The sequence below is a fragment of the Eubalaena glacialis genome, chromosome 4 (assembly GCF_028564815.1).
Source record: "Eubalaena glacialis isolate mEubGla1 chromosome 4, mEubGla1.1.hap2.+ XY, whole genome shotgun sequence".
In the NCBI taxonomy this organism is placed as follows: Eukaryota; Metazoa; Chordata; class Mammalia; order Artiodactyla; family Balaenidae; genus Eubalaena; species Eubalaena glacialis.
Window position 1 is genome coordinate 179,174,199 of NC_083719.1, and position 27,242 is coordinate 179,201,440.

Sequence of the window (27,242 nt, forward strand, 5' to 3'; positions counted from 1 at the left end):
CCGGGTTCAATCCCTGGTCGAGGAACTAAGATTCCACAAGTCACGCAGTGTGGCCAAGAAAAAAGAAAAGAAAAGAAAAGAAAAATTAATGCCAATACCTCATGGTGACCAAAATAGCAAAATCTGTAGGAAAACAGGATCTGACTATACACTTTGCAAGATCCTGCCTCACTGAGACCCTGGCTCCGAGCAAACTTTATTTACTAGAACAGGTGGCTGACCCCACACACCATAGTTTGAGGATTCAATTTTTAAAAAAAATACTGCATTAAAATATTATTTGAATCTTGGGGTTTTTGGTGCCCCCTTTATTTATTTATTTTTTAAAAACATTTATTTAGGGCTTCCCCAGTGGCGCAGTGGTTGAGAATCCGACTGCCAATGAAGGGGACAGGGGTTCAATCCCTGGTCCGGGAAGATCCCACATGCCGCGGAGCAACTAAGCTCATGTGCCACAACTACTGAGCCTGTGCTCTAGAGCCCGTGAGCCACAACTACTGAGCCCACGTGCCGCAACTACTGAAGCCCACGTGCCTAGAGCCTGTGCTCCACAATGAGAGAAGCCACTGCAATGAGAAGCCCGCGCACCGCAACGAAGAGTAGAGCCCGCTCGCCGCAACTAGAGAAAGCCCGCGCGCAGCAACAAAGACCCAACACAGCCAAAAATAAATAAATAAATAAATATAATTAATTAATTAGTTAATTTAAAAAAATATATATATATATATATATGTATTTATTTGGCTGTGCCGGGTCTTGGTTGCGGCACACGGGATCTTCGTTGCCACATGCAGGATTTTTTAGTTGCAGCATGTAAAATCTTTAGTTGTGGCATGCAGGGGTGGGTCTTTCTTTAGTTGTGGCCTGCGGGGGTCTTTAGTTGCAGCATGCGAACTCTTAGTTGTGGGATGCGGGATCTAGTTCCCTGACCAGGGATCAAACCCAGGCCCCCTGCAATGGGAGCTCGGAGTCTTACCCACTGGACCACCAGGGAAGTCCCTGTGCACCCTTTAGATGCTGCCCAAGGGAGTGCCTGACCTGCCTCATGCTAGTCCTGGCCCTGTTGGGCAGACACCTGAAAAAGCCCATGTGATCCCCACTATTCCAGGAAGGTGGGTGGGCACTGTTATTAGCTCCATTTTATAGGTAGGGAAACTGAGGCTTCAGAGATGTACAGGCCATGCCAGAGACAGTGAGAAAAGGAGCCAAGACTAAATCCACTCTGTCTCTTCACCAACATGCTCATATCAATGAACCGGGGCCAGGGTGACCCCAGCCCTTACCTTGTTGGGACATCGTCACTGATTCTGCCATGGTGAGCTCAGGACTGGCTGTGCGCTTCAGCCCCACAGTTGTCGAGTTGACCGTGGAGGGCCTCCAGGTGGTCACTGCAGGTTCAGTCTCTGAAAGAATAAACAGTTCCTGAGTGCCCTGCAGCCTGAGCCCCGCTGATAGCTGCGCTGCTGATGACAACGGGTAGGAAGCAAGTGCCATGGGCCACAAAGAAATAACTGAAGATAAACACAGTGAAAATGCAAACCCACTAATATCTATGTTATTATATTACACGTTGTTTTTCAAAAGGAAGATTCGTAAGTGTTACAGACACACTGGCCCCAAATAGAGACTTTCTCTGAGGATGAGGAGAATCAAAAGGGGGCCACCTTCTCCCTCAGTGTCTGCATCTAAAATCAGTCCCAGGCTTCCCTGGTGGCGCAGGCAGTCGTTAAGAGTCCACCTGCCAATGCAGGGGACACGGGTTAGAGCCCTGGTCCGGGAAGATCCCACATGCCGTGGAGCAACTGGGTCCGTGCGCCACAACTGCTGAGCCTGCGCCCTAGAGCCCGTGCGCCACAACTACTGAAGCCCGCGCGCCTGGAGCCCGTGCTCTGCAACAAGAGAAGCCACCGCAATGAGAAGCCCGCACACCGCAATAAAGAGTAGCCCCCGCTCGCCACAACTAGAGAAAGCCCGCGTGCAACAACGGAGACCCAACGCAGCCAAAAATAAACAAGATAAATAAATTTATAATAAATAAATAAATAAAATCAGTCCCTCCCCCACCCAAGAGGTCTGGGAAAGAGAGAACTAGACCTTACAGGTGAACTGAGTCCATCTCCCTGCCAGGCACAGTGCTGATGCGCCCAGCATTTGAGAAAGGCCTTACAAGGGCCTCCTGGGGCCTCGCTCTCCCATTTGATGGATGAGCAAAGTGAGGGTCAGGAAGGTCCGGCTGCTGGACCGACCTGCAAGGGTGGCAGAAGGCAGACTGGTGCCCCCACCTGCAAGGCAGCTTCTCATGTCCGTGGCCAGCAGCGTGCCGTCGGGGCAGGCACAGGTGAACCTGGGCGAGTGGGGGTTGATCTGCGGGGCTGGCAGACACAGGTACTGGCAGCCACCGTTGCGGAGGGCAGTCCTCTCACACCAGTTCACCCCTGCAGCGGAAAAGGCAGGGAGGCAGGGTGAGAACGAGGTCAGAAAATTTCTAGAAAATTCCAGAGTGCCGGCAGGGACGTGGAGGTGGGGGTGGCCATCCCATCTTTACCTCTCGGCTGCGTGAGGTTGTGGAAAAGGACGATGTCCTCTGGAGACAGCAGGTTTTCTGCCATCAAATTAATGTCCGAGCCCGTGAGGCGGTTGGCACTGAAAATGGCTTCATTGACAATATCCGTCCAAAATACTTTATCCTACATGGGCGTTAAGGAAGATGACAGATCCCATCAACCATGGGGCTGGGACACAGACCACTGTCTCCACACCCCTTGAAGTTATTGGGGTTCTCTGGGGAACAAGCAGTGCTGCGTGGTAGCATCATTTCTTTTTTCTTTTTCTTTAAAAAATTTTTAATTTTTGGGGACTTCCCTGGCAGTCCAGTGGTTAAGACTGCACGCTTCCAGTGCAGGGGACGTAGGTTCGATCCCTGATCAGGGAACTAAGATCTCACATGCCGAGCAGCGTGGCAAAATAATAATAATAATAATAATAATAATAATAATAATTGTGTAAAATATACATTATGTAAAATTTACCATCTTAACCATTTTTAAGTGTCCAGTTCTGTGGCATTAAGTATATTCACACTGTTGTGTCACCATCCATTTCTAAAACTTTTTCATCTTCCCAAATTAAAACTCTGTCCCCATGAAACACTCACTCCCCATCCCCATCCCCCTCCCCCAGCCCCTGGCGCCCACCATTCTACTTTCTGTCTCTATGAATCTGACTCCTCTAGGGACTCAAATAAGTAGAATCATACAGTATTTGTCTTTTTGTGCCTGGCTTATTTCACTGAGCATAATGTCCCCAAGGTTCATCCATGTTATAGCAGGGGTCAAAATCTCCTTCCTTTTTAAGGCTGAATAATATGTCATTGGATGGATGGACCACATTGTGTTTATCCAGTCATCCATTGATGGACACTTGGGTTGCTTCCAACTCTCGGCTTTTGTGGATCGTGCTGCTTGAACATGGGTTTACGAATACAGTTGACCCTTGAACAACATGCATTTGAACTGCGTGGATTTTTTTCAATAGTAAATACACGATTCCCAGCTGGTTGAATCCACGGATGTGGAACTACAGATACCAACAAACCCTGGATACGGAGGAATGACTCTAAGTTATACTCAGATTTTCGACTGTGTGAAGCGTTAGCGCCCCAAACCCCACGTTGTTCAAGGGTCAACTGTACATCAACATTCTTTAGAGCAGAGTTTCCCCACTGGGATGCTATTTAGGGCCACATACGCCTTCGCGGTGGCCCCCCCCCTTCTCTTGTAGGGTGTTGAGCAGCATCCTTTTGTTTTGGCCTTGACTCACGGCTTGCAGGGATCTTAGTTCCCCGTCCAGGGATGGAAGCCAGGTCCCCTGCAGTGGAAGCGCTAAGTCCTAACCACTGGACTGCCAGGGAAATCCCTAATTCCTGGTCTAAGACCTCTTCATGGTCACCGGCAGTTTTCTGACCTAGTCTGGGCTTGAATGACTACACGATGTGTGTGGACCTGTTAGCAGCAGCGCTCGCGCCTTGTATGTAAGTGATGCTCAGTCAGCAGCGCTTGACCGTGAATTCCCGCAAGCACGGAAGCAGCGACCGCTTGCCCCCGGCCCCCACCTCAAAGATGGCCAAGGAGAAGGGGTGCGCCAGCTTCTTCTCGTCCTCCAGCACGGTCTTCCGGTTGCCCCCGGTGACATCAATGCTGGAGATGGAGTGCAGCTTGGAGTCGACCCAGTACAGGCGGCCGCTGGAAAGATCTAGAATCCAAGGGGGGGGGGGACAAGGAGTGGTCACACGTGATGCGGGGGGCGGTGCTTGGGGCTTGGGCACCCTGCTCCCCACAGGAGGGAGACCCCCAAGGACCCAGCAGAGATGCACCCAGGAAAGCAGTTCAGACCCCGCCCCCATCCCCACCCCAACGTGTGAGCCTGAACCGCATGCAGGTATGTGGGAGAATGGGAGCTGAGTTTCAGGTTATAAAATCTCAGGGAGGCCCGTGGCCATTTCTTCTCTTCCAGACTGTGCCTGACCCCCCAGGACCACTGTGCCCCCAACATACCCAGGGTGATGCCATTGGGCCACTGGATGTCCTCCATCACCAGCGAGTAAATGTCCACGCCATTCAGGCCCCCCTTCTTGATCTTGGCGGGGGTTCCCCAGTCCGTCCAGTACATGAAGCTGGTGGGACAGCGGGAAGGACAGACAGGAGGATATCAGGGAGGGAGGCTCTGCCCACCCGGAAGAGCTGTTTGCCCCTGAAGCAGCCAGGCCAGGACTCCCAGTCGGTTCTGGGGAGACCCTGGATGGGTTCTTTCTGCTTCCCTGACCTTGCTGCCCTCAAGGCCCACACCTGGTGAGACCTGGCAGGATTTGGGCGACCTTTGAGAACAAAGGGAGGTTTTCATTCCAATGTTGGGACTGGGGCCCTGGAATCTGCACCCTGAACACTGCTTTCTAAGGGCTTTCATAAATTTTGGGGGGCGGTAATTTTTTTGCTTTTTAAATACATATATATATATATACACACACACCTACATATACATACACGTATATATACACACACACACACAAAGAGAGATTTTTAAAATTGTGGTAAAACACACATAACATAAAATTTAGCATTTAACCATTTTTAAGTATACAATTCAGTGGCATTAAGTACATTCACACTGCTGTGTAGCCATCACCACCATCCATCTCTAGAACTTTCTTTTCTCCCCAAACTGAAACTCTGTCCCCATTAAACACTGACTCCCCACCCCCCTCCTCCAGCCCCTGACACCCACTCTCCTACTTTCTGTCTCCATGGATCTGACTCCTCTAGGGACTTCGTATAAGTGGAATCATACAGTATTTATCCTTTTGTGACTGGCTTATTTCACTAAGCGTAATGTCCTTAAGGTTCATCCATGTTGTAGCAGGTGTCAGATTTCCTTTTTAAGGCTGAATGAAGTTTCACTGTATGCATATACCACACTTTGTTTATCTAATCCTCTGCAGATGGACACTTGGCTACTGTGAATCATGCTGCTAAGAACACGGGTGTACAAACGTCTGTTTCTGTCCCTACTTTCGATTCTTTTGGATCCATACTTGCAAGTGGATCTCCAAGGGCTTTTATTTTCTTTCTTTCTTTCTTTTTTAAATCTTAATTTATCTTATTTTATTTATTTATTTATTTTTGCCATATCCTGCAGCATGCAGGATCCCCAACCAGGGATCGAACCTGTGCCCACTGCAGTGGCAGCTCGGAGTCTTAACCACTGGACCGCCAGGGAAGTCCCTCCAAGGGCTTTTAAACATCTGAAGAGATACTCATGCTAACTCGCAAGTGACCTAATACAAATTAAAACTACCCTGGAATACACCCTCCCCATCATGATTACAAAGATGGAAAACCCTTTGGTGAGAGTGTGGGGAAACGGGTCCTAGGGTGCACCTCTGGCGGGAGGGTCAGTATCACAATGTTTGCTTGGAAGGACAATTTGAGGCTATGTCCATGTATGTACCCTCAGACCTAGTAATCCAAATTCTAGAATGTCACCCTGCAGATAAACTGCAGCAACTCACCTTCAAAGGCCTTCAAAGGTATTCATGGCTACTTTGTATGAGGCAGGGGGGTAAAAACCTAAATTTCCAGGGGCTGGAGAGCAGTTTAAATAAATCATGGCCCATCGGGTTGGCAGGGAAGGAAACCCACAGGCCAAATGAAAGAGCCAGGTCGGGGAGAGAATTCCATGCTATTGGGGGTGGGGGGGGGAAGAAACACAAAAGCAGAGCACCTGGGGACTCCCTGGCGGTCCAGTGGTTAAGACTCTGAGCTTCCAGGCATGGGTTTGACCCCTGGTTGAGGGAACTACGATCCCACAAGCCATGCAGTGAGGCAATCAATCAATCAATCAATCAATCAATCAATAGCAGAGCACACAACACGCATCTAAGTGGAGCGTGTGGGACTTCCCTTGTGGTCCAGTGGGTAAGACTCCCCGCTCCCAATGCAGGGGGCCCGGGTTCAATCACTGGTCGGGGAACTAGATCCCACATGCATGCCGCAACTAAGAAGTCCGCGTGCTGCAACTAAGACATGGCGCAGCCAAATAAATAAATATTTACAAATAAATAATAATAATAATAAGTGGAGGGTGTCTGCGAGGGTGTCCCTCTCTGCTGGCAGTAGGGTGGACCGGGTGACCCTCCACCAAATGAGAGCATTAGCCTTGATTGATGAGGACCTGACACGCCCACCTTCACCCCAAGGGGGGGTCTGTCCGTTCTGAGCCACGGACACCATGCAAGGACAGCCAAGTGCGCCTTTGCCAACATTTTCTCCCTGGGGCCCAATGCTCCCTTTTCTCCAGTTATTGCAGCCAGAAATCCTGCCCATCCTGGGGTTGTGAAATGCCACACATGATGTACCGGGGCAGCTGGTGTGTGCTGCAGGTGCAGGGTACGTGGGACAGAGGACAGAGGCTTTCAGCCAGGGGACACGGGTCCCTGGGGACACTGGAGCTGCTGAGTCAGCCACGGGGCCTGCGGACCCCTAGGAGGGTGATCCACGGGTGGTGATCTTCACTCCCCTCCTGAAAACTGTCAGTCGGCAACACTGTCCCAGGGCGTTTTTAAACATCTCTGCAATCCTGTCTTAGTGTAGGATACTCTGCCGTATAATACTACATCGGAATTTAAATTTCTAACTTCTAACAAGTGTTCATTTCTAATATAAATTTTTTTTTTTTGCCGCACCTCCCGGCACTGGGATCTTAGTTCCCCTACCAGGGATTGAACCCACGGCCCCTGCAGTGGAAGCACGGAATCCCAACCACTGGACCACCTGGAAGTCCCTCTAATATCAATTTAAATCAGTATTTAATCTCTGATTTTGGATTCTATTCCATAGGACAGGGCTTTTCAGGGTCTGATTCCACCTCAGGTGACACAGCAGACATGGTGGGGCATCGACCCCCAGGGCCCCCATAGGATGGGTGGGGAGGCCCACATTCTGGGCCCTGTTCTTTTCTGACATCGAGAGCATCCTGGGGTTCGGGATAGCCCGCACCCAGCTCAGTCTGGTCTACCTCAGCACGAACCTCCCCATACCTGGAGCCCTAATCGGTTCATGAACCCCACCCGTGTTCTTCGTGCCCCCAGCCCTGGGAATACCCACCCGTGGACGGGATCCACCACGATGGCCCGTGGCTTGGAGCCTTCCTCTTGGAAGAGCGTCTTCCTCTTCACACCCTTGGTGTCGGCCACTGAGACGGTGCCCAGGATGGAGTCAGTCCAGTATATGTTGCTGTGGATCCAATCCACTGCCAGCCCGTCGGGGGCCTGGAGATCCTCGCTGATGACAGTGTCATAGGAAGAGAAGCTGGGGGCTCTGTTGATCTGGGCGCTGAGGGGAGAGGAGAAGAGTGTCAGCTCCAGGGGCCCTCAGTCCACTCAGGGACCGGGGCTGCATGGGGCGGGGCCCAGGCTCACCTGTAGATCTTCTTCTGGGACAGGTCAGACCAGTAGATTCTGTTGCTGGCCACCTCCGTGTCCAGGGCGACCACGTTCTTCAGGTTGGGGATGAGGCTGGCGTACTCGCTGCGGTCCAGAGTCATCTTCCTCACTTCGTGGCGGTTGGTGAAGAAGAGGTAGGCGATGGTGCCTGGGGAGCCAGGAAGGGGAGTTCAGGAGAGTGAAAGGGACCCCGGCCCCCACTGCCACCCTGCAGGGTCTGACTGAATCAGGGGAGACACCAGGACGCCTGCCTGGGGTATTAACACAGTTGTTCTGATGTGGATCGGGGAGGGATGGCCCTCCCAGGGCTTCCCGATTCCTAGACATGGTAAATGACTCACTTCAAATGCAAACTAACCAGCCCACACCCCACCACATCCTTTATTGGGGTCTCACACTCTTGCCCACTATCCACCTTCCCTAGTCACCCCAGGGACAGGTGCCAGACAACGAGGGCCAGCATCTAGTCCCCAGAGACTACTGAAATTATTCAGACTCGCCTGTTCCTTCCCACAGAAACCACAATAAAGGCTCTCTCCCACCCCCGGTTTTCCCCTCACTCCTTCTGCCTTCTGACCACTCCTGCTGCTTCCCCGGGTGGCCCCCCCATAGTGTGCTATGTCCCCTCCTCTTGGGATCTGTGAGCAACAAACTGTCTTTTCAGTGGCAGTCATCTCCTGGTCTGTTGGCCTCACCATAGCTGAATAATAGTAAAACCTACATTTGAAAACACCTGGGCCCCAGCATTTTACATTGAAGAACATAAAGATGAAGAAATGATAACGGCAAATGTAAACAGAGTGATTCCTAATGTCGGGGAATTCTGCTTAGTGCTTTTCCTACCGTTTTCTCTCATTGACCCTCACACTCCTAAGAGGCAGGGGCTGTTGTCAACTCCCTGTACAGATAAGGGGATTAAGGCTCAGAGAGGAGAAGTGACTTGCCCAAGGTCACACAGCTAGTGGGTGGTAGAGCTGGGATTCGAACCTGGGTCACTTTGACTTTGGGGGCTGTGCTAGAACCATGACGTCAATATCCACCAACACACCGAGCCTTCTACAACTGACCCCCCTCAGAATACCCCTTCCAACGACACCATTCCAGCTGGGATGGCATCTGTAGGGACCTGACCCCACAGAATGGGATGAAAATGAAATCTCAAATCCTGGAGGGCTTCACGCATGGGGATGTGACAGAGGGAAGCCAGGGAGCCGTCAAAGGGATGACGACTGAGAGGCCCTAGGGGAAACAGCTCTAAAATATTTCTGCAAAACTGGCCCTCATTTGGAATTACACTGCAAGAGCAGAACACGACAGAAGACAAAGGATGTTTGGGTGACCTGTCAACTTCACCAGGACAGCTACGCCTCCAAAACCATGGGATCCCTTGATTTAGGTGATTCTAAGAATTAGTGCATGGTGCAGTTCTAACCTAAACGTCAGGTAGAAGAAACTCAGTGATTTCTACTATTTTGTTTCATTATGAGCAATTATATTTTGGTCTCTTTTCAATGGATTTACTGGAGGGGTGCAGGCTATTCAGGCCATGGCTTTCCATTTCTTGTGCCCTGAAGCCCGTCATGGGACTGGGGGCTACAAACCATCCCCCACGGGATTGATCTGCGTCTTCAGAGAAGCCGGACAGGTGTGGGCAGCTCCCTAGCCCGATTCCTAACTAGGCTGTGGTATTCACCCACCAGAGGTCTCAGGAGCAGATGGTCTACCCCCGGGTCATTGCAGTCGGTGCAAAGTTCAGATGATAAAACTCCCCACCATGTTCGCTCCCCCTCCCGCCGCCTCCCTGCGCTCACCCACGGCCTTGCAGGCCTTGGTGAGGGGCTCCAGCTGGAAGCCCTCCTCACACTGGCACTTGTAGCTGCCCTCGAGGTTCACGCAGAGCTGGCTGCAGGCGTCGGGGTCCTGACACTCGTCAATATCTGCGGGATGGGACACAGAGAGATTTGGGGCATCTTCCCCACGGGGCGCAGATGGAGCCATGGGCTCTGACCAAAGGCCGTGCATCCCAGTGGCAAATGGGGGACAGGTCATCCCCTCTGGGGAAGACCTCCAGGGCCGGGGACTCTGACCAACAAAATCTTGGAAACAGCCAAGTGTCACCTCTAACAGTGACCCCGACCTCACCATTCACCTCAGGGCACAGCCAGCAGGGCCAAGCTGCATCAGCTGAGATTTCTTTCTTAACTATTAATCCCCAAAGGCCAGAAGCAAGTGCTCCCTGAGAGCCAAGCCGGCGACAGTTGGCCCATGCACCTGGCCTCCTACCAGCCCTGTGCAGAGGGGACGGCGCCACGCCCACTTAATGGATGGGAAAACTGAGGCTGAGGGCTTGACCTTCCCCATGTCCAGGGAAAGGGCCGGGGCTCGGGAATCACCTTCACATCTGTGCTTGTCCACCAGCTGGAAGCCCTCAGGACACAGGCACTCGTAGCCGATCTTGAGGTCATTGCAGATGTGGGAGCAGCCGCCCTTGTTGTCCAGACACTCGTTGGTCCCTGTGCCAGGTGGGGGATGGGGACCAGTCACACTCTGGCCTCCAGCCGCCCCTCTCCCGCCACCCTGTGCTATTTCGCCATCATCATTATAATCACCACAATGACTGTGCAGCTGCAGAAGTACCATGACTCCTAAGAGGACTCAGCCACTGTCACGTGGGACGCCATGGATGAACCACGAGGATGTTATAGTGAGTGAAATAAGCCAGGTATAGAAGGACAAATACTGCACTATTCCACCTCGAGGCCCCTATTGGAGTCAAATTCATAGGGACAGAAGGTAGGATGGCGGGTGCAGAGGCTGGGGGAGGGGGAGGGGGAGTTAGTGTTTAACGGGGACAGAGTCTCAGTTCTGCAAGATGAAATAGTTCCGGAGATGGATGGTGGTGATGGTTGCACGACAACGTGAATGTACTTAAAACACTACTGAACTTCACTAAAAATGGTTAAGATGGTAAATTTTATGTTTTTTTTTTAAACCATAATTACAATTTTTTTAATTATAAAAAATAAAAGCCACATACAACTTCCTACAGTTACATATATTAACCCATTTAATCCTCCCTACAACCCTAAAGGCAAGGGAACTACAGCTGGGGAAACTGAGGCACGGCCAGGTTAAATGACCTGCCCAAGATCACAGCGCTGGACTCGAACCCAGGGCACTCGGCTCCAGAATCTATGCTCTTACCCTCTATACCAGGCATGGGCCAAAGCCAGCCCTCCACCTGCTCTTACACAGCTAAGAAGGGTTTTTACATTTAAAAATAGTTGAAAAGAAAAATAAGAATCGAAAGCAAAATGGTATTTCATGAAAAAGTTCTATGAAATTCAAGTTTCTGTGTCCATAATAAAAGTTTCCTTGGTGCACGGCCCCAAGCATTCCTATGCACGTGTATGCATTTGTATGGCTGCTTTTCTGCTACAATGGCCAAGTTGAAGAGCTGTGACACAGACCTTATGGCCTATAAAGTCCAAAATATGGGTCACAGCACTGCTAAAACTACACGCATTGCATCATTTGATCCCCAGCAGCCCTAGGATGTGGGAGCAGTTACTGTCCCATTTTACAGCTGGGAAAACTAAGGCTTAGAAGCCAATCCACTTATCCCCAGCACCCCCCACCCCATCTGTCTCGCCCCACAGCACTTGTGGGCCTGGGTGGGCCAGCCCCTCGCAGCACCGCAGCACCCACGTCTGGGTCCCACCCCTGCTCTGCCAGCTGCCCGCACCCCAGGGCTCACCGCACTCCTTGAGGGGTTCGTCCGACCAGTCCCGGCAGTCCCTGACTGAGTTGCACACTTTGTCCAGGGAGATGCACTCGCCGCTTTGGCACTTGAACTTGTTGGGTCCCTCACACAGAGTCACTATGAGAGCCACAGAGGAGGATCAGGTGCTTCTGGGCAGCAGGAGCCCACTTGGTGCTTTTTATTAATATGATAGCTTATTCATGCAAGAATAGATGCAAACGTATTTGGTAATAAAACAATAATTATTGAACACCTGTGAAGCCTCCACTCAGCTTAAGAATTAGAATGTCACCAAGAGCAGGGGCTGGGAAACTCTGGCCCGCTGCCTGTTGGTTTAAATAAAGTTTTATTGGCACACAGCCCTGCCCATTCATTTACATATCGTCAGTGGTGGATTTCCGCTATAATAGCAGAGTCCAGTAGTTGTAATTGAGACTATGGCCCACAAAGCTGAAAATACTTACTATCTGGCCTGTACCATTGGGCCCTGACGGAGACTATTATAGTGGTCTTTGCCATCCCGTCCCCCTACTCTCTGCTACCCCCAGAGGTAATGATAGTCTTTAATTATGGGTTTACCATTTCCTTATTTTTTCATTAATCATTCTATCAAACATGTATGAATGAACATATATTGTTGAATTTTGCTTGTTTTTGAGTATGATATAATAACTGTACCCAGTAAATTACTGCAACTTCCTTCTTGCTCCCAACCCCAAGGTTATGAGGTTTGCCTGGGCTGCAGACAAGGGCTGTAGCCTCATTTTCTCAGCTGTATGGTATTCCACTATGTGCCATTTAAAATTATTTCCATAGACTCCTGTTCACAGCAGCACTATTCACAACAGCCAAGGGGTGGAAGCAACCCAAGTAACCATCCACAGATGACTGGATAAACAAAATGTGGTCCATCCACACAATAGAATGTTATTCAGCCTTAAAAAGGGAGGAAATTCTAACACCTGCTACAACATGGATGTACATTGAAGACATCATGCTCAGTGAAATAAGCCAGTCACACAAAGACAAATACTGTGTGATTCCACTTACATGAGGTCCCTAGAGGAGTCAAATTCATAGAGACAGAAAGTAGAATGGTGGGTGTCAGGTGCTGGGGGAGGGGGATGGGGAGTGAGTGTTTCACGGGGACAGAGTTTCAATTTGGGAAGATGAAAAGAGTTCTGGCAAAGGATGGTGGTGATGGTTACTTGGCACTACTGAACTTGACCCTTACAAATGGTTAAGATGGTAAATTTTATGTTATAGGTATTTTACCACAATTAAAAAATTATTTTGGGACTTCCCTGGTGGCGCAGTGGTTAAGAATCCACCTGCCAATGCAGGGAACACGGGTTCAATCTCTGGTCTGGGAAGATCCCACATGCTGCGGAGCAACTAAGCCTGCGAGCCACAGCTACTGAGCCTGTGCTCTAGAGCCCGCGAGCCGCAACTACTGAGCCCGTGTGCCACAACTACAGAAGTCAGTGCGCCTAGAGCCCGTGCTCCGCAACAAGAGAAGCCTCCATAATGAGAAGCCTGTGCACCGCAACAAAGAGTAGCCCCTGCTGGCTGCAACTAGAGAAAGCCCACGCACAGCAACGAAGACCCAACGCAGCCATAACAAATAAATAAATAAATAAATAAATATTTAAATTAATTCTACTGCTGATGAACATTTGGGTTGCTTCCAGTGTTTTGCTGTTAGGACAGTGCTGCTCTGCCTGTTCTAGAGCTTCTCTCCCAGTGCAAGTTTCCCAGGAGCGGAACTGCTATGTTGTAAATTCAGCAAAGTGCTTTATATGGAATCGTACTGTGCACGTAACTCTGAGCTCAGGGACATGAGCTCTGTACACTCCGACCACATTAAATCTCACAGTCCTCAAGTAGGTGCTTTCATTTTGCCCATTTGGCAGATAAGTGGACGTGAGGCTCAGAGAGGTCAAGTAACGTGCCCAAGGACACACAGGAGGCTCCTCCCTTGTCTGGGATGCACCATGCTCGTCCCCCTACATCTCCCCATGGCCTGGGACCCTGGCGGGGCAGAGCTTACCATTGATGCAGCCCAGCTCGTCGCTCAGGTCCTTACAATCATACTCCCTGTCGCACTGCCGGCTGCCGTGGATGCAGGTCCCATCCGAGCACTGGAACTCGTCAGGCCGGCAGGTGGCCACGGCTGGGAAAGACAGAGCCAGGTGTGGAAAATAAGAAAGCGGGCAGGAAAGCACCCTGACACAACCGTTTTCTTAGACTTCTCTCCAGTCTGTCCTCGTATGCAGGAAATTCATTAAAAAGCTGGCAGACCCAACAGGCCATTCTCTGCAGAAAAGCAGTGATGGGGTCCCAACCCAGACAGAGGCCCGGCCAGGTAAGTTATGATAAATCATATCAATACCACTGAGTATTATACAGCCCTTCAAATGACTCACACTGCAAACGTAAAACATGTTTGAGTTGACACGACCTAAAAAGGCCATTACAATGAAATCCTGGCGGACACACGTGATGACTAGAATAGGGTCATTCTAACCACGGTCCAGACCTTGACCTCCAACAGGTTTTTGCTTTACCCTAATTCATTAAGCTTTAAGCTTATGTTTTCTGCACTTTCCCATGGGTTACATTTCACTATAAAAATGTTTACAATTTGAAAATTCGATTTCAGGAGGTCAGTGAAAAAAGACGATAAACCTATGGGCAGAATGATCCTCCCCATCCACCTTTTTAAAAATATGCAAATGTCTGGAGCTCGTTATTTTCAAGTGGATACTTGCTCTGCTGTGACCTAGGTAAAAGAGGAGAATGATCCTATTTTTTGTTTTGCTTTGTGTATTTAGAATGATCCTATTTTTAACCCCTGTGTCTATCTTTGCATTAAGGAAAAAAATACAACTGAACATAACTCTCACGAAACATGCTCTCTGATGAGAGTTAACATGGTGGGGTGACCAGGGATGGTTCGGGTTCACAGGTGTGTGTCCTCAGAGGGTTACCCCGCCTTTCTGTGCCTCAGTTTCCTCATCTGTAAAGAATGAGGGAAGCGTGCTCTCACAAGTCATGGGGATTAAATGAGTTTGTGTTCAGTTTTATTTGTTTATTTACTTATTTATTTTTTATTTTTGGCCTCGCCGTGGGGCTTGTGGGATCTTAGTTCCCCAACCAGGGACTGAACCCCGGCCCTTGGCAGTGAAAGAGCGGAGTCCTAACCACTGGACTGCCAGGGTGTTCAGTTTTAGAACCGATCGATCACATACAGTCTTCAACTGTTTTGTTTTGTTTTATTTATTTTTTGGCTGCGCTGGGTCTTAGTTGTGGCATATGGGATCTTCGTTGCCGCAGGCGGTATCATGCGGGATCTTCGTTGCGACACGTGGGGTCTTTAGTTGCGGCACGCGGGATCTAGTTCCCTGGTCAGGGACTGAACCCGGCCGGGTGCACTGGACTCCGCATGCTGGAAGTCCCTTCAATCGTTTTTAAAAGGTGACATTTTAAAAAGTCTAATTACAGGACTTCCCTGGCAGTCCAGTGGTTGAGACTCCATGCTTCAAATGCAGGGGGCGCAGGTTCGATCCCCGGTCGGGGACTAAGATCCCGCATGCCATGTGGGGCGGCCAAAAAGAAAAGGGAAAAAATAATAATAAAAAAATAAAAAGTCTAATTACACCTATACAGCAATTGCAACTCTGAACACTGTGCACGTGGGCAAAGATGCCAAAGAAACAGAAAGACGAAAACGACCTACTAGCCGTGCAAGAACGGCCCTGATTCAGGGAGCACTGACTCGGGGCCACGTCTCCATCGCAGTCGTCACTAACCACCTGTGGCTATTTAAGTTTCAATGAGTTAAAATGAAATCAACCTAAGAATTCCATCTTTCAGTGGCACCAGCCACACTGGCCAGCACTTGTGCACTGGGCAGCATCACAGCAAGTTCGATCGGATGGCACTGGATTCTAACCGAGGCCCGCAAAGGCCGATGCTGTTGCCCCATCTGCAGGGGAGGAGACCACAGCACAGTGAGGTTAAGTCCCTGGCCAAGGGTCACACAGCATGGACGACACCAGCCAGGCCCGGAGCCCAGGATCCTTTCTGGTTTGCTCCCCTGGGCAAAAGAGATTAATTAAATAAGTGTTCCAGACTGAGCGCTCTTTGGAGGATAGCTTGTCCTCCATGTGACTGGAAAGACTGAAAGAAACATGAAACGGGACCGACTTTCTTGCTATGTGATGGGAAACCATTCAACCACCTAAAGGCACTGCCCCTGCCCCCGACTTGGGGGAGCCCGGGGACAGATGAGGGGACCCGTGCGGCGCCCCTACCACAGTTCTCCTCGTCAGACTTGTCCTTGCAGTCGGGGTCGCGGTCGCAGCGCCAGCTGGAGTGGATGCATTCGCCGCTGCGGCAGTGGAACTCGAGAGCTGAGCAGGGGTTGTTGTCCCATGCGGGGACCGACGGCTGGGGGTCCCCACAGCGCTGCGGCCACTCGTCCGAGCCGTCTTCACAGTCGGGGTCGCCGTCGCAGGCCCAGAGCTCGGGGATGCAAGTGGTGCTGTTGCACTGGAAGCTGGCAGGGCCGCAGGTGGGCACGGGGCAGGACACCTCGTCTGAACCGTCTAAGCAGTCCAGGTCCGAGTCGCAGACGAACTTCGGGGCGATGCACTTGCCGTCATTGCAGCGGAACTCGTCCTGGGAGCACGTCTTGGGGGCTGTGGGGACGGACAGGAGACGACAGCCCGGTCAGCGGGGAGCCTCCCACCACATCCCGACACCAGCCCATCGCACAGATGGGGACACTGAGCCGAGGAGAGGCCAGAGCCCAGCGGTCAGGAGCTCGAGGCAGTGGTCAGGAACCCTGAACACGGAACCACTGCCCTGGCCGGAAGACTGCCCAGCTCCTGGGCCCCCTCTATGCCTCAGTTCCCTCATCTGTTTGTGTCTTAAGGCGTTGCCGAGGACTTGGGGTGTAAAGTTCTCACGTTGGGCTGGGCACATGGGAAGCAGTATGAGTTTGCACAGGGGACTTCCCTGGTGGTCCAGTGGTAAAGAATCCACCTACCAATGCAGGAGATGCAGGTTCAATCACTGGTCGGGGAACTGAGATCCCTCATGCTGGGGCTGGGGCAACTAAACCCCCGCACCACAACTACTGAGCTCGTGAGCCTCAACTAGAGAGCCTGTGTGCCACAAACTACGGAGCCCACGCACTCTGGAGTCCACGTGCCACAAGCAGAGAGAGAAAACCCATACGCGACAACTAAAGAGAAGCCTGTGCCCTACAACTACAGAGAAAGAAGCCCCAGCGAGGAAATGAAAGATCCCACGTACTTCAACAAAGATCCTGCATGCCTCAACTAAGACCCAACGCAGTCAAAAAAAAAGTGTGCACAGGGAATATAGTCAATATCATATAATAAACTATAATGAAAAAGAATATATGTATAAGAATATATAATATACGTGTGTGTAATTCAGTCACTTTGCTGCACACCTGAAACTAACACAACATTGTAAATTAACTATACTTCAATAATTAAAAAAAAAAGGTTGGCAAAAAAGTTTACTGTTACTATTATTTGATTATTTTTATTTATAATGACATTGGATTTTTTAATTGAAGTATAATTGACTTACAATACTATATTAGTTTCTGGTGTACAAGACAGTGATTCAGTATTTTTATTTTTATTTTTTATTTATTTATTTTTTTGGCCACGCCGCGCGGCATGAGGAATCCTAGTTCCCCGGCCAGGGATCAAACATGCGCCCTGTGCAGCAGAAGCGAGGAGTCTTAACCACTGTACCGCCAGGGAAGTCCCTGATTCAGTATTTTTAGACGGTGCAAAATGATCACTGCTGTAAGTCTAGGGAGTTCCCTGGTGGCCTTGTGGTTAGGATTCCGGGCTTTCACTGCTGTGGCCCGGGTTCAATCCATGGTCGGGGAACTGAGATACTGTAAGCCCCATAGCGTGACTGAAGGAAAAAACAAACAAAAAACATCATGTAAGTCTAGTTACCATGTGTCACCCTACAAAGTTATTACAATATTATTGACTGGACTTCCCTGGTGGCGCAGTGGTTAAGAATCCGCCTGCCAATGCAGGGGACACGGGTTCGAGCCCTGGTCCGGGAAGATCCCACATGCCGCGGAGCAACTAAGCCCGTGTGCCACAACTACTGAGCCTGTGCTCTAGAGCCTGCGAGCCACAACTACTGAGCCCACGTGCCACAACTACTGAAGCCCGCACGCCTAGAGCCTGCGCTCCACAAGAGAAGCCACTGCAATGAGAAGCCAGCGCACTGCAACAAAGAGTAGCCCCCGCTCAATGCAACTAGAGAAAGCCCGCACACAGCAACGAAGACCCAACGCAGCCAATAAATAAATAAATAAATTAATTAATTAATTAAAAAATATATATATTATTGACTATATTCCCCATGCTGTGCATTACATCTCTGTGACATTTATTTTACAGCAGAAGTTGGTACCTATTACTCTCCTCCACCTGTTTCACTCATTCCCCCCGCACCCCCTGGCTTTGCTGGTATTATTAAAGAGCCAAAAACAATTGGTAATTATGTGAAGTAATGGAAGTGTTAACTAACCCTATTGTTGTAATCATTTCACAATATATACATGTATCAGATCATCACATCAGACACTAAACTTATACAATGTTACATGTCCACTATATCTCAATAAAGCTGGAAGAAAAATAAAATGCCTGGAAAAGGGCACCAATCCATTTTATTTAAAAATTTTCCCCAGGGACTTCCCTGGTGGTGCAGTGGTTAAGAATCCGCCAGCCATTGCAGGGGACAATGGGTTCAAGCCCTGGTCTGGGAAGATCCCACATGCCGCAGAGCAACTAAGCCTGTGCACCACAACTACTGAGCCTGCGCTCTAGAGCCTGCAAGCCACAACTATGGAAGCCCGCGTGCCTAGAGCCTGTGCTCTGCAACAAGAGAAGCAACCGCAATGAGAAGCCCACACTCCGCAACGAACAGTAGCCCCCACTCGCTGCAACTAGAGAAAGCCTGCGCCCAGCAACGAAGACCCAACTCAGGCAAAAATAAATAAATAAATAAATAAAATTTATTAAAATGTTCCCCAGGGAGCTGTTTCATCAGATGACCACTAACCAAGGTTAGACGTGCATTTCTAAGGTAAATGTAAGCAAACACTCACTTTTTGGCTCTCATGGCTTGTGGGATCTCAGTTCCCCAACCAGGGATTGAACCCTGGCCATGGCAGTGAAAGCCCAGAATCCTAACCACCTGGCCACCAGGGAACTCCTCCTTTTTAGTTTTTTTTAAGACTCTCTTAAGGGTTTTCATATTTTGTGAACTTGAATATTTGATGTGATCTCAGTTATTTAAATTTTCCCCAGGGTTTTTTGTTTTTTTTTTTTAAAGAGCCTTATTTTGTTAAAAAAAAAAAACAAAAAAAAAAACCTATGCAATTGAAAATGAAATTATAAATAATGAATAAAATCAAAGAGCTAAGACAGAACCAGCTGCAAAGTGCCTTCCCCTCCAAGACTCTCGGCCTGTTTCTTCACAGAACCCTCAGCTTGGGGAACAAACTCCAACCTCAGCCAGGAACCCGGTCGGGTCACTTGGACAAGGCCAGGACCCACGGGCCACCAGGCCAGTGACCCCACTTACGACAGCTTTCCTCGTCTGAGCCGTTCTCGCAGTCCAGCTGGCCGTCGCATCTCCAGGACTCAGGAATGCAGCGGTTGACATGGCCCCCACAGCTGAAGTCCCCCATCTTGCAGGTGACAGACACTATGGGAGAAAAAGGATTGAGCCTTAACCCAGAGTGAAGACCAACCCGCCTCGCCAGTCCAAGCTTTGCAAGGGAAAAACCCAGAGTTTTCTGACAGGGGGTGCCGAGCCCACTTTTCTGGGTCAAAATGAAGGACATTTAATGGAGCTTGGTAAAAATTAGAAGCTAGGTGCTGCAAAGGTTTTGGAATGAGACCGAGGTGGTGGTTGTACAGCATTGTGAATGTATTAATGCTACTGAACTTTACTTTTTTTAATTTTTAAATTTTTTTGGCTTTTTAAAAATTGAAGAAGGACTTCCCTGGTGGCGCAGTGGTTGGGAGTCCGCCTGCCAATGCTGGGGACACGGGTTCGAGCCCTGGTCCGGGAGGATCCCACGTGCCACGGAGCGGCTAGGCCTGTGTGCCACAACTACTGAGCCTGTGCTCTGGAGCCCGCGGGCCACAACTACTGGGCCCACGTGCCGCAACTACTGAAGCCCGCGCACCTAGAGCCCGTGCTCCGCAACGGGAGAGGCCACTGCAATGAGAAGCCCGTGCACCGCCATGAAGAGTGGCCCCTGCTCGCCGCAGCTAGGGGGGCCCACGTGCAGCAGCGAAGACCCAGCACAGCCAAAAATAAAAACATAAATAAATAAATTAATTAAAAAAAAAAAATTGAAGTATAGTTGATTTACAATGTTGTGTTAGTTTCAGGTGTACAGCAAAGTGATTCATATATATATCTATTCTTTTCCATTACGGTTTATCACAGGATATTAAATATAGTTCCCTGTGCTATACAGTAGGATCTTGTTGTTAATCTATTTTATATATAGCAGTGTGTATATGTTAATCGCAAACGCCTAATTTATCCCTACCCCCTCCGTCTCAAACTGATCACTTGAAAATGGCTAATTTGTGTTATGTGAATTTCACCTCAATTTAAAAAAAAAAAAAGAGGCTTTAAAGGAAAGTTCCAGTTCCAGTAATATCTTCTCTCTCCATTTCCCAATTCACAGCTGAATACATCAATACACTGGCCAATTTCCACCGAGTCTGTCATCCGGTATCATCAAATCACTTTGCTGTACAGAAGAAATGTTTATTTATTTATTAAAAAAAATTTTTTTTGTTGTGTCATGGCTTGCGGGGTCTTAGTTCCCCAAACAGGGATCCAACGCCGGCCCCCTGCAGTGGAAGTGTGGAGTCTTAACCACTGGACCGCCAGGGAAATCCCTGTACAGCAGAAATTAACACAACGTTGTAAATCGACTATACTTAAATTTTTAAAAAAAGAGTTAAAAAAAAAAAGGTTAGGACGCGTGTCACGCCCAAAGGGGACTCACTGCACATCTCCTGGGACTCATCGGAGCCGTCCTGGCACTCAGCGCTCCCGTCGCAAACCCACTTGTAGGAGATGCATTTCCCATCTCGGCACTGGAACTCATTTCTCCCACATTTGTCTTCCACTGAGAGAGAAGGAAAGGAGAAGGAAGGATCAGGGTCAGGATTAGAAACGACCATGCTCCCTGTGTCTATTTCCTGCCAACTGAAGAACGAACCAGAAATACAACCCTACTGTAACAGTCAAGTTCCCAGGAAATGAAACACACACAACAAATTAAATTTCATGAACCGAAATTTAAGTATCGTGGAGGATGCAAAGAACACATCCAAAAGAGAGATTTGTCCCCAATATGAGATTTTGGCATCATGGTTGTTGAGTCCAAAGTATGGATCCATTGGTCTATGGGAACAAAATATTAGAAACTGGGTGCACATTAACAAAGAAAAGAAAATTATTTAGCATATTACAAATCTGTATTGGAAACAGTACCAAGGAAAATTGAGGCTGTAAAAGCATTAAGCTGGAGGAAAACTTGAAAAGCTTTCTCCAGTAGGTAGAAAGGAACTATAAAGAGATAAAAATTATGAGAAATTATTAATGTAGAGGTCAGTGAGCAGAGATCCAGCAGAAAAGATAATCATATAACTAAAAGTCAGATCAAAAGAAATGGGACAGACACAGTAACAAAAGATCTAATCAAGAGAAAACTTTCCTTAGGAAAACAAAGACTTGGATTTTGAGATAAAAATGAGGACAAAGTAAGTGTTTGGGAAGTTTTCTAAAATATATGATTTTTGCACTTTGGAAAAGAGAACAAAATAATATTGACTGCATTTAGTTTTAGATATCATGCTTTGATTTAGAATGCATTGTTATGTGTGACCTATGATCAAAGCAAACTTTTATTGGTTGGTAAAACCTGGTACTAATCCTTTAATCTCTAAACATAAACTTTGATCCCCTTTGTAATCTAAAGTAATGCAGTCAATAAAAATTATGATCTGGTTCATCTCAGGATAAGGAAATAAGACCCCCCCCCCAAAAAAAGAAGCTAACAGGATTTTCCTGATTAGTCAGATGTTCCGAAGGCAAATAGTATGTAAAATAGAAGTTTTAACTGATGGCTACATTTCTTATATTTTTCATTACCTTTGTAAGAAGATTAAGAATGTCTTTTCTTTTATTAATTTATTTTGAATGTTAGCCGTAACCAAAAAAAGAGTTTAATGGTTTGTGCAAAATTTTTTCATTAGCTCATCTTGCACAAAGGCAATTAATGAATGCGTTGTCTGGGAGAAAACTCCAGACAAAAAGAACAGAAGACAGTAGATCCTTTAATGATTCTTCTCATGGGAGAAGTCTCTCCTTCCTTCATTCTGGATATGGGAGAGGAAGATTCAAGATCTTACACACTTTGGGGCTTTTTATGTATTTAGATTTTTTTTCCTTTGATATTCTCTTTAAACACCCATAATTTGTTTTTATCCATGGTGGTATTGCCTAGAAAACGTGAATCATCTACACTTAGTCTAGTAAACGGTTACAGGTAAATTAAAATTTTGTTGCCTGCAAAAAAAAAGAAATAAAAAAGAATTTCCATTAATAATTCTTTAGCTCTGAGACTACTGAAGAATGTTTCCAAGTATCTGTTCTCCTCCTCCTTCTCCATATTATTAAGACCTTCAAGTTTTAGCTGGGCACACTACCCAAAAGAGGATCTATAATTTCCCAATTTTCCTTGCAGCTAGGTGTGGCCATGGGACTGAGTTTAAGCTAATGAGCTGTGAGTGGATGTAAATGTGCAAACTTCCCGACCTTAGATGGCAGCATTGACAAGTTTATTCCTATTTTTTTTTTAAGTCTTTATTGAATTTGCTACAATAATGCTTCTGTTTTATGTTTTGGCCACGAGGCATGTGGGATCCTAGGTCCGCGACCAGGAATCGAACCCACACCCCCTGCACTGGAAGGCAAAGTCTTAACCACTGGACTGCCAGGGATGTCCCAAGTTTATTCCTATTAATGAGCATTTTGCCCCTCCGACCCTCAGCATACAAGATAAAAAGAGACCTAATCAGATATGATAGAAGGTCAAGCCAAAAAAAAAAAATCAAAATGATCAAGGACACCCTTTGAAATGTGGCCTTCTGTGCCCAATTGCTAATGATTAACTTGCCCTTAATACTCAGCCATAAAAAAGAATGAAATAATGCCATTTGCAGCAACATAGATGGACCTAGAGGTTATCATACTAAGTGAAGTAAACCAGACAGAGAAAGACAAATAACATACAATATTGCTTATATGTGGAATCTTAAAAAAAAGATACAAATGAACTTATTTACAAAACAGAAATAGACCCATAGACACAGAGAACAGTCTTATGGTTACCAAAGAGGAAAGGGGTGAGGGACAGATAAATTAGGAGGTTGAGATTAACATATACACACTACTATATATAAAATAGATGACCAACAAGGACCTACTGTATAGCACAGGGAACTATACACTTAATATCTTGCAATAACCTATAAGAGAAAAGAAATTGAAAAAGAATCTGAATCACTTTTGCAAAAAAACACTTGCTCTGACTACATCATGATTTCAGATTTTAACTAACTATAGTAGGAAGCCATCACGAATAACAAGATATTTTTAAATGTTGTGTGTCTGATTTTTATCTCACCTTTTTAACATTTCTGCTTTCCTGTATAGTTATGGTTTGTAATGTACATCATACACTAGTACAGTATATGATAAATAGTTATATTAGGGAGGACTTCCTCAAAATTTTTTTAACCAATGAGGGTATGCGATTAAAAGAGCTGGGAGACCAACTGGTTAAGACTAGGATCAAAGACTTTAGGGCCCAAATGTGATGTGAAATACTGGATTGGATCTTGGAAGAGGAAAGGGCCATTAAGGAAAAAAATGGATGAAATCCAAAGAAAGTCTGGAGTTCATAGTAATATACAAATGTTAATCTCTTAGTTTTGACACGTACTGTAGTATGTAAGATGTTAATATTGGGGGAAACTGGATGAGGGGTATGAGAATTCTCTGTAATATCTTTGCAACTTTTTTTTACATTGAATATAATCCCAAAATAAGAAGGTAATTTTTTTCCAAGTCCTTGAGGTGAAAGGTGACATACATTAGATGACTGCAGTTCTTTCTTTCTTTCTTTCTTTCTTCCTTTCTTCCTTTCTTTCTTTCTTTCTTCCTTCCTTCCTTTCTTCATTAAATATTTTTGGCTATGTTGGGTCTTCGTTGCCGTGTGCGGGCTTTCTCTAGTTGCCGCAGGCGGGGGCTACTCTTCGATGCAGTGCATGGGCTTCTCATTGCGGTGGCTTCTCTTGTTGCAGAGCACAGACACTAGGCATGCAGGCTCAGTAGTTGTGACACCCGGGCTTAGTTGCTCCGTGGCATGTGGGATCTTCCCGGGCCAGGGATCGAACCCGTGTCCCCTGCACTGGCAGGCGGATTCTTAACCACTGTGCCACCAGGGAAGTCCCCACTGCAGTTCTTTAAAATGAACAGTGAATGTGGATAAAGATTTGGGGAGCATCAGTGGGGAAACAAGTCTTTAGGGCTGGAAGGCATGTGAAAGCCAGACCTTATGATGATGAAGGAAGAGCTATGAATCTCCAACTCATCCCATTCTTAGCCAAAATGGAAGTGTGGTCTCCATCTAAGTTAAAGTCAAGACATAAGGTGGCAGAGAGGTGAAGGTGGCCCACAGCTGGAAGGGAGCAAAAGAACATGCCTGGATACTTCTTTTCCAAGCTCACGGATGGATGGCCGGTGTTCCCTACACCCATCCCATTTCCTTTCATACACACCCATCTGCAAGACATCTGTTTTCCCCATAAAATGCCATCCTGAAACCTCTATAAACAAGGAAGAGGGAGGCCCTGAGGTCACCAGATTTCACCAACTGTCCCCACTCCAAAGCAGTGTGAATTACAGTCTTATGGAAATGGCATTCTCTGCCTCCGTACTGGATCTGGTAAAAATTTCACAACCTCAGATCCCAAATCCCTGCAGTCCCCTCTGCTGCAAAGCCCCCTCCCAACACCCACCTGTTTGCTTGGCTAACAGTTCAACTTTGAATATTTATTTATTTATTTTATTATTTATTTATTTATTTTGGCTTTGCCGGGTCTGAGTTGTGGCATGCAGGATCTTTTAGTTGCAGTATGAGGGCTTCTTAGTTGCGGCATGCGGGATCTAGTTCCCTGACCAGGGGTTGAACCTAGGCCCCCTTCATTGGGAGTGCCGAGTCTTACCCGCTGGACCACCAGGGAAGTCCCTAACAATTCAGCTTTGAAGCTGATCTTCCCCAAAACTGGGTTTGGCACCCCCGTGAGCCCCTAAAACACCCATTTCTCACTCCTAACACACAGTATCGAAAGCATCTGTTTATTGTGTATCCCCCAGCCTAGACTTAAACTCCTTGAGAGTAAGGAATGTCTTTTTCATCCTTTCAGCATGAAACCGTCAGAGCCCAAGGCCTGACACAGTCACAGTAAAATTTGTTCAATAGGTATGCCAAAAATCAGGGCCGGGTCCGTCACCTTTGCCGGGGAAAGATTTTAGAAAAGTGGAACTCTTCCACATTCCACCTCTGAGGAGGGCAACAGGGCAGAATCTGTCAAAATTTAAAGTGCAAAGTCCCTGGGACCCAGAAGAAATATTAACACAGGTGTATAACAATGTCAAGTTCAAAAGAGGTCCAAAGCTTTTTCTGTTTGTTTATTTTGGCCGTGCCCAGTGGCATGCGGGATCTTACTTCCCTGACCAGGGATCGAACCCATGCCCCCTGTAGTGGAAGCTCGGAGTCCTAACCACTGGACCACCAGGGGAGTCCCTAAAACTTTTCTTATAATAGAGAAAAGGGGGGAACAATTGGTGGTATCTTTATTTATTTATGTATTTAATTAATTTATTTTTGGCTGCGTTGGGTCTTCATTGCTGCGTGAGTGCTTTCTCTAGTTGCTGCGAGTGAGGGCTACTCTTCGTTGCAGTGCGCGGGCTTCTCATCGTGGCGACTTCTCTTGTTGCGGAGCACAGGCTTCAGTACTTGTGGCACGCAGGCTCTAGAGCGCAGGCTCAATAGTTGTGGCTCACAGACTTAGTTGCTCCGCGGCATGTGGGATCTTCCCTGACCAGGGCTCGAACCCGTGTCCCCTGCATTGGCAGGCGGATTCTTAACCACTGCGTCACCAGGGAAGCCCAGTGGTATTTTAAAATATGACCGCAAATTCCATGACACTCCCTCCAAAAGCTGAGCCTAATTCCCCACGCCTGGCGTGTACACCGGACTTGTTTCTAATATATAGAAAACGGCAGACGTGATGAGGTGTGCCTTCTGACCCTACATCATGAAGCCACTGCAGCCTCCTCCAGAATCTCTTGGATTGCTTACTCTGGGGGAAGCCCTTTGCACACGCTGAGGTGCTCCATGCAGTGAGTGCCTGAGGCCTTCTGTGAAAAGCCACTGAGGACACCATCTTGGAAGGGAAACTTCAGCCCCTGCTGAGCCCTCAGATGACTGCAGCCCCTGCAAATATATTTTTTCCTGGGGTATCTAGATGGCAACTTCATGTGAGATCCTGAGCCAGAACCATCTGGCTATGCTGCTTCCAAATTCCTGACCCACAGAAACTTGGAGATAATAAATCTGTCTTGTTTTCAGCCACTAAGTTTTGGGGTAATTTGATATGCAATAGATAATTAATACATAACCTAACTTAAGAAGGTATGCCTATATTCAAATGGAAATATGTAGCCACACATGCAAAATCGATACCTAATGATAATGCAGATCCTTTAGAGGCACTGAAAAAGGTGATGTCAATCATCCTATGTTGTGACATTGTAGAAAGCTGCCCACGGTATTTTGCTAAATGGGGAAAAAAGCAAGGGGCGGAAGAGTTTGTAATAGTTTTCAGTGTGATCCCATTTTTGGAAGAAACAAAGTCTTATCTGTGCTTCTGCATAGGAAATAGTGGCAAGGGGCCTTCTTTAATTCACTTCAGGTTGTTTGGTTTTCTTCTAAGAATGCTTTATTCTTGAGTTTTTTGTTTTTTTTTTTTTTAAACAAAGGAAAAAAATGATTAAGTGAAAGAACTAAGATATCAGTCAATGCCTATCGCTGGCATTAGCCTTAATTCCCCTGATTCAATAAACCTCCCTTTTTGTCGGCTCTTGGTGGCTTTGGTCATTCCGATGGGGGTTGACAAGGCCAGAGACCTCTGGAGGTCCTTGAACATTTCACTCAGCCTTGAATCCAATCTTGAGCCTGGGTTGAGGGCTATGGGGGTCAGGGGCTCTGGGACCCAGTTTGAAAACCACCTTCCTGGAGAA

At 47.6% G+C, this 27,242-nt stretch overlaps 1 protein-coding gene across 1 annotated transcript in view; it reads right to left on the reverse strand.

Moving 5' to 3' along the window:
* The window catches only part of LDLR (low density lipoprotein receptor), a 37,460-nt gene that overhangs the window by 5,149 nt on the left and 5,069 nt on the right, over positions 1-27,242 (reverse strand). Inside the window, exons 2-15 of the mRNA XM_061190459.1 lie at positions 20,872-20,994; positions 19,422-19,544; positions 16,076-16,462; positions 13,810-13,932; positions 11,754-11,876; positions 10,390-10,509; positions 9,808-9,933; positions 7,973-8,144; positions 7,659-7,886; positions 4,554-4,672; positions 4,112-4,251; positions 2,546-2,687; positions 2,283-2,435; positions 1,284-1,403 (exon numbers count right to left, since the gene is read on the reverse strand). Of these exons, the coding sequence (XP_061046442.1) occupies positions 1,284-1,403; positions 2,283-2,435; positions 2,546-2,687; positions 4,112-4,251; positions 4,554-4,672; positions 7,659-7,886; positions 7,973-8,144; positions 9,808-9,933; positions 10,390-10,509; positions 11,754-11,876; positions 13,810-13,932; positions 16,076-16,462; positions 19,422-19,544; positions 20,872-20,994 (2,199 nt within the window). The remainder of the gene's footprint in view (positions 1-1,283; positions 1,404-2,282; positions 2,436-2,545; positions 2,688-4,111; positions 4,252-4,553; positions 4,673-7,658; positions 7,887-7,972; positions 8,145-9,807; positions 9,934-10,389; positions 10,510-11,753; positions 11,877-13,809; positions 13,933-16,075; positions 16,463-19,421; positions 19,545-20,871; positions 20,995-27,242) is intronic.